The sequence below is a fragment of the Gekko japonicus genome, unplaced genomic scaffold, assembly GCF_001447785.1.
Source record: "Gekko japonicus isolate JY-2015 unplaced genomic scaffold, Gekko_japonicus_V1.1 scaffold3294, whole genome shotgun sequence".
Taxonomy (NCBI): domain Eukaryota; kingdom Metazoa; phylum Chordata; class Lepidosauria; order Squamata; family Gekkonidae; genus Gekko; species Gekko japonicus.
This window is the reverse complement of record NW_015168142.1, coordinates 1-6,767: the sequence shown is the minus strand read 5'-3', so window position 1 is coordinate 6,767 and position 6,767 is coordinate 1. Positions and strand designations below refer to the sequence as shown.

The 6,767-nt window shown below is 41.6% G+C and overlaps 1 protein-coding gene across 1 annotated transcript; it reads right to left on the bottom strand.

The window, feature by feature from the left end:
• Nucleotides 1-365: 365 nt before the first annotated feature.
• On the bottom strand, nt 366-6,164 carry TTC4 (tetratricopeptide repeat domain 4; the record flags this gene model as incomplete). The annotated part of the gene is made up of 6 exons (XM_015414935.1): nt 366-879; nt 1,936-2,018; nt 3,875-3,956; nt 5,462-5,676; nt 5,803-5,889; nt 6,040-6,164. Coding segments are annotated over 6 exons (695 nt in total), but the record flags the coding sequence as incomplete, so codon positions are not given.
• Nucleotides 6,165-6,767: the final 603 nt, after the last annotated feature.

Genomic DNA, 6,767 nt, shown 5'->3' with positions numbered 1-6,767 from the left:
TGGGAGCACACAGACAATCCATTTGCTGATCTGTTATGAAACTGCTGGACAGCAGCAGCAGCAGCAGGGGAGCCTGTAAATAAAGGCCTCCTCACACTTCAGACTTCCCTCTTACAGAACTGTTAGCGCCTGGTATGGCCGTAGGGCACTGGAAAAAGTATGGCAGGTGTTCCCTCAAATGCATACATTTAACTAGTGGCACAAACAGCTGGGAGGGAAGGTGGCATGGTGTAGCATGATCTTGTCAGATCTCGGAAGGAAAGCAGGGTCTGTAGTTGGGAGACCACCAAGGAAGACTCTGCAGAGGAAGGCAGTGGCAAACCACCTCTGCTTCTCACTTGCCATGAAAGCCCTGAACTGGGGTCACCATAAGTCGGCTGCAGCCACGCACACGCGCACGCACACACACACAGCTACAGAATAACCGATCAACACCTATGGTTGGTCTGCAGGTATGGTAGTATTAAATTAACAGAAATAGGGCCAGTTGAGTACCTTGAGAGAGAACCAGATTCTTGGTCTGCAAAGCAGGTTAGCAGTATTACATTGTGAAATGCATAAATATGATAAATGCCAGTTCCAGTTCTGCAGCCTTGTTAATATTCAGTCTTTCACATTCCTTCCTATGGGACTGGCAGGACACGTTCTAGTTGACTGTCACTGTGACGGCAGAAAAGTAAAGCACACATGTACAAGATGTTCCCAGTTTAAAAAGCTAAAGGGTGCTTGTCACGGCAGGTGCTGTTCTTGTTCTTCTTTAAGAAGTTCATATTCGCTCACTTAAGCCAGTGAACTTTCTTCCCCAAAAAGTAGTTTTTAGAGAAAGGAGCATATTTTACCAAAACAAAAAAAGTAGGAGTCCCAGCTTTCACAAAGTATCTGCAAAAACAAAAACAACAACAGTGACTATCTTCTCTATTACTCATCCAAAGTTTAAATTTGAGATCACCTTTTTATAATGGCTCTTCTTTGTGTATGGATATCTTGTTAGACACTGATTGTAGAATATTTGTTTTTTTAATTGAAGAAATTAATCAAAAGTTTTCGGCAAAACATTAGGAGGAACTTCCTGACAGTTAGAGCAGTTCCTCAGTGGAACAGGCTTCCTCGGGAGGTGGTGGGCTCTCCTTCTTTGGGGGTTTCAAACAGAGGCTAGATGGCCATCTGACAGCAATGCTGTCTCTGTGAACTTAGGCAGATCATGAGAGGAGAGGGCAGGCAGGGTTGCATCAGTGCTTAGTTCTCGTAGCGCTTTCTTACCCGCTCAGGATCAGGAAGCAATTTTCTCCAGACCAGATTCCTGGAGGGTTTTTTTGGCCATCTTCTGGACACAGAGCCAGGGGTCAATGGGGGTAGTTGTGAATTTCCTGCATTGTGCAAGGGGTTGGACTAGATGACCCTGGAGATCCCTTTCAAATCTATAATTCTATGAAATTACTGTTGCCTCTTATGTCAATTCTGCTACCTGCTTTGTAATCTTAGGAGAGAAACAGCTTCATCTGAATGCTGCAATTAATAAGCTACCTCAGTAGAAGGATGAGTGCCCTGGTGTGTAGAATCCTGAGGATCCAGTAGGCAGAATTGCACAAGTTTCCTTTTCTTTAGCTTTAATATCTGATTTGCAACAAAAAAAATGCAAGTAGTTTGCCAATACAGGGGCCATGCAGTTAGGTAACTGCCAGTCTAGGGCTGGCTCCACCATAAGACAGAGATTGATTAAGTTATATTTTTAAATGTTTACAATTTTATTGTAATTGTTATGTATAAGAGAGCCATGATGTACTTATTACCAGCAGGACCTTTTTATATGAGAGATTCCCCTTAGATAACGCAGCCCTCTGTCTGAGGAGTCTGTGAACTCAGCTCCTTTGATACTGCACACTTGTCATTTTGTTGATCAATGAGTGGCATGCAGCTCCCAGCTCAGCATCTCACCTTTGGTGTTGCAATGCTTGCAACAATGTCGACTGGGTGCCTATCTGGTATATCTCTTCTCTTTCTTCATCCTCATAAAAAAGCTACGCAAAGTAACATGGGGAGAAAAAAGATTACCAAGTGCCACGAACACGCTTTATGGCTTAAGATTTTCATCCAGGTCATACAGTGGAACATCTGCAACTTGTTTTGGGTAGCATGACATTTAAAAGATTCTTGGCTATGACTGGTTAACAGGATTAGTTTGTCACTGCTGTTTATTTTACTTGGTTTGGGGGATCTGGTACTAAACCAGCAGAACAGTGATAGTTTGGGAACTGCTGTGGTAATTTGATTTCTGACACATTGTCGCATGCTCTCTTGTGAGATAGACAGCCTCCAAGATAACTGGAACAAATGTTTAAAGGATTTTCCAGACTTAGCTTTGTTTAAAAGAATTATCTGTGTTGAACAGCAACTCTGACACATGACAGAAATCCCTGGTGAAATGCCACTGCTAAAAGTAACCCATTAAAATACCCTACTTTCCTTCCAAACTGAAGTGGGAACCAAGAGATATGATTATGTAAGTGAAAGCAATAATGCAATAGAGTAACGGTAAGACCAAACAAGTATAAAAACAAGCAACATAAAATCTTAATCACTATAACAGTCCCCAAGAACCATATTTGCCTTCACAGATGCCAAACACACATCTCTCTCAGGAGGCCCTAAAATCTCACTTAGTTCAGTTTTACAGGCTGTCTAGAAGCAGACTAGGAGCCTTCTTTGATTACTCTAAGAGGCTATTCCATTTCTCAAAGGTTCTCACACAAGCTGTAGCCAAGCACAGAGTTGTGGTATGGATTCATATAGGGGGAGATGATTCTTCAGGTATGTTGGCCCTAGGATGTGAAAGGCTTGAAACGTTAGATCCAGCACCCCTAGCTGATGCCTGAAATATATTTGTAACCAATCCCAAAATGTGTAACCATTTCTGGGAACACAGGATCTCAGCAGCTAGCCTGTTATTAAATGGACTGCTGCATGCTGAACCAATGGAAGTTTTCAAACTAGGCTCCATGTATAGCACATCACAGTAGTTGGATCTTCAAGGTACTGTGGCATGGATCACTGTGGCCAGGTCAGCTGACTTAAGACTGTGGGGAGTAACTTCTGAGATACATACAGAGCTGAAAAAAGCATTATTTCCTGATAAAGCACGCTTCAATCCATCAACCATGGGAAAAGCAATGCCGTCCAAACCACCATTCACTAGAGCACAGGTGGTGAACTCCTTTCTCTGAGGTATGCCTCTTATGTACTAACAGGTAATGTTCTAATACGAAATGTTTCCAACAGACAATTCTTGCTTCTTCCTATTTCACTGAATGACAACCAAAGCCCTGAAACTATTTTTAAAAGACCCAAACCAATTCTACAAGGAGCTCTACCAAGTGCTATTATTAAAGCTGTATCACAGCCAAACGTTTGAAGCCTTCCTGGAAAGCTCTCCAGCACAGCTCCTTCCAAAGCTGATATTTTTGATAATGGAAATACAGTGATAACAAAGTGACAGTTTCCTAAAAGATCTTAGCACTTGACTAAATGTGGCAGTTACTCATGCCATGACACTGTCCTTGCAGCCTTATCATAAAGTTCGTAAAATCAAGTGCCATTAATGTGCCTGGCATAGTATAAACACAGAATTTAGGACACAGCATTTCCTGGAAAAGGCTTGATCTAGTACCTAAGCAAAGGAGAAGGTAAGCAGAAAAAGGGGTGTACAAGACAAGGCTGAAGTTAAACTCACATTTCTAATAAGCAAAAGAACTCCAACCTCCATGATAAACTAAACTGAAAGTGTCCTTTTTATAATAGACTAAGGGTACTTTCTAAACCATTTCTTTTCAAACACCAGAAAGATAAATGGTAGTTTCAAACAGGTGCCGTTTCCTACCTCTAATTCACTAGGATAATATTTTCTTTCTGTATCCCAGGGAGGTAGCTCTTCAAACATGACCGTTAAATGGTCAATAAATCTGAAAGAGATGACACATCACGTTACTCTCCTATCGTCATATCCTAACCCACCATTAGTATTATGTTAATAGTTATCAACTATTAGCACAAAATTCATGACATTCCACTGTAAATATTCAAATCAACCTAACTATAAAAATTACATGGTATTAATATTCTGGAATTCTTTAATAGATATATTCAGGGTAAGATTGTAAAACTATTATCCTTGAGATTAATCTAAAATAGCAGCTTTCCTACTGCACTGTCCCCACAGCCACTACTGTGGACGAGAATCACACCATATAAACACATATTGAACTTCTAGAACACTCTTCAACTACTGAGGACAAAATTCTCAGATCATACTTAGGTCTTAATTAACATCTCCTGGCCCACCTCTCATACACATCCCACAATCATATTTCCTGGTCCCCTGGTGAAGTGCAATACTATTCCCACTCACTGACCTGTGCCATCCTGCAGAATCACTAGCAAAACCCTAAGCTTCACACTGGCCTATGCACCATGAAGTCCAATTCTCCATGGAGCCATTATTTACACCTGGCCAGATGTTACACTAGGGGGCAGAATTCCACACCAGAGGAACAAAATCTCCAGCTTCCCCCCCCCCCCCAGTGCTGACTCAGTGGTGGCACTACCGCTATAAGGGATACCAGGACAGAAATATTTATTTAAAACATCTAATGCTGCCTTTCCCCCTGATCAAGTGTCCACAAGGCATCATACTATGAAAACAATAAAACATTTACGCAATTCAAGGTAAAAGGTAAAGGTTCCCTTGCTCGAAAGCCAGTCGAATCCGACTCTAGGGTTGCGGTGCTCATCTCCGTTTCAAAGCCGAAGAGCCAGCGCTGTCCGAACACGTTTCCGTGGTCATGTGGCTGGCATGACTAAACTGCTGAACTGCAATACTATTCCCACTCATCAACCTGTGCCATCTTGTAGAATCACTAGCAAAACCCTAAACTTCACACTGGCCTATGCACCACAAAGTCCAATTCTCCATGGATACATTATTTACACCTGGCCAGATGTTACACTAGAGGGCAGAATTCCACACCAGAGGAACAAAATCCCTAGTTTCACCCCCCAGTGCTGACTCAGTTGTGGCACTACCGCTATAAGGGATACCAGGATAGAAAATTTATTTAAAACATTTTTATGCTGCCTTTCCACCTGATCAAGTGTCCACAACGCAGCATACTATAAAAACAATAAAACATTTAAGCAATTAAAAATACAGTTAAAATTATAAAATAATTCAATTAAACATAACAATTATACAGTGCTCTGCCAAGATAATGTGATGCACTGGGCTATTCCTTCAGGCTAAGGGTGAGCTATCCCTCTCAGCAAATGGGGGTCACTCTTTCGAGCCACACAGAGGCAGTCCATTTCCCATCACAGCCTCAGCATCCACAAGCAGTTCTGAGAAGGGGAAACATGTTGTAAGGTGATGTCTGGGCATGGGATCACCTTTAAAAAAAACAAAAAAACAAACCTGGATTCTTCATGAAAAGCAGAGATTAAATCACTTTGCCCATGCTCAGGATACAACAACAACACTGGCCAGGAAAGGCTGCCATTTTCATCTAGACAGATCTTGGAACCAGTTGCACTCTGTGAGCTAAATCCATCTAAAGACATCTCAGCCAGACTTGCTGATATTACATTTTCATCCTCAGAAGATACTGGTGACAATTTGATGTTGTGATTCTACATCAGAAGAATGAAGGGGGGGGGGACACACATAGACACACTTTAGACAAAGACATAAAATACATCTGTGTGCACTAAAGGGGCATTGATTTCAAATGGTATTTTTAAATAGAATAAAGCTACCTTGATAGCTTTGAATACAGCATCTTTCTGAGCCTTTTCCTTCTTCTCCTGTAATCTATCTTTTCTCAAATCTCTCTCTTCAGTACGCTGCAAGACAGGCAAAGCTACATTATTACTGTGAAAAGTCAATGACTCCACCTCTACCCCACTCCTGGCCTTAAAAGTACTGCTGAGAGACAGGGTGCAAATAATCTATAATATACACAGTACCTACAGTGGGGTTCACCCCCTTCTAACCTTTAGTTGGTCAGCTTTAGCTCTTGTTTCTAGGAGTTTCTTTTCTTTTGGATTGATTCTCAGCCCCTCCTCACACCATGTCATGGCTTCAGAAAAACGCTTGAGTTCCAAATGGCACAGGGCTCCTGGAAAAGTAGCAGGTTAACAACATTTAGCACATGGCGGAATGTGCACACATTTCAGCAAGACACAACACATGGGTGTTAATTGTCGCCTTTCCAGTAAGAGAACCTGATGGTCTCTGTCCCACCTCCCCACCCCCAGCCTCTTTAGACACCTGAAAAAGCTGTGTCAGGCCTCAGAAACCTGTAGGGCCAAAAAACACACACATGTGGGATGAAGGAGAATTGCAGTGAGGAAGGGAATTAGGAGAGACTATTCCGTTTTCTTATACTCAATGTGTTTAATTATACTGGTCAATATTTTCAGGATCTAAGTTCATTACCAGGAAAATGGGAAAACAATCATAAAGACAGTGTGGACAACTTGCTTTTGTCACTGACTTACTCTAAGTAACATCTGTGCCAGGTTCCCATGTTTCAGCTTTGTCTGCCTTCTGTTCCAAAAACAGGCACTACTCTTGTATTAAATTATATATTTTGTTCGCTTATTTATAGCCCACCTTTCTCAATCGGACTCAAGGTGGATTACAGAGTACAGAATATTTCATAACATTTTGAAAGCTTCTTTTTTGTAAAGCTTCCCACCCACCATTTTTGCACTGTTAA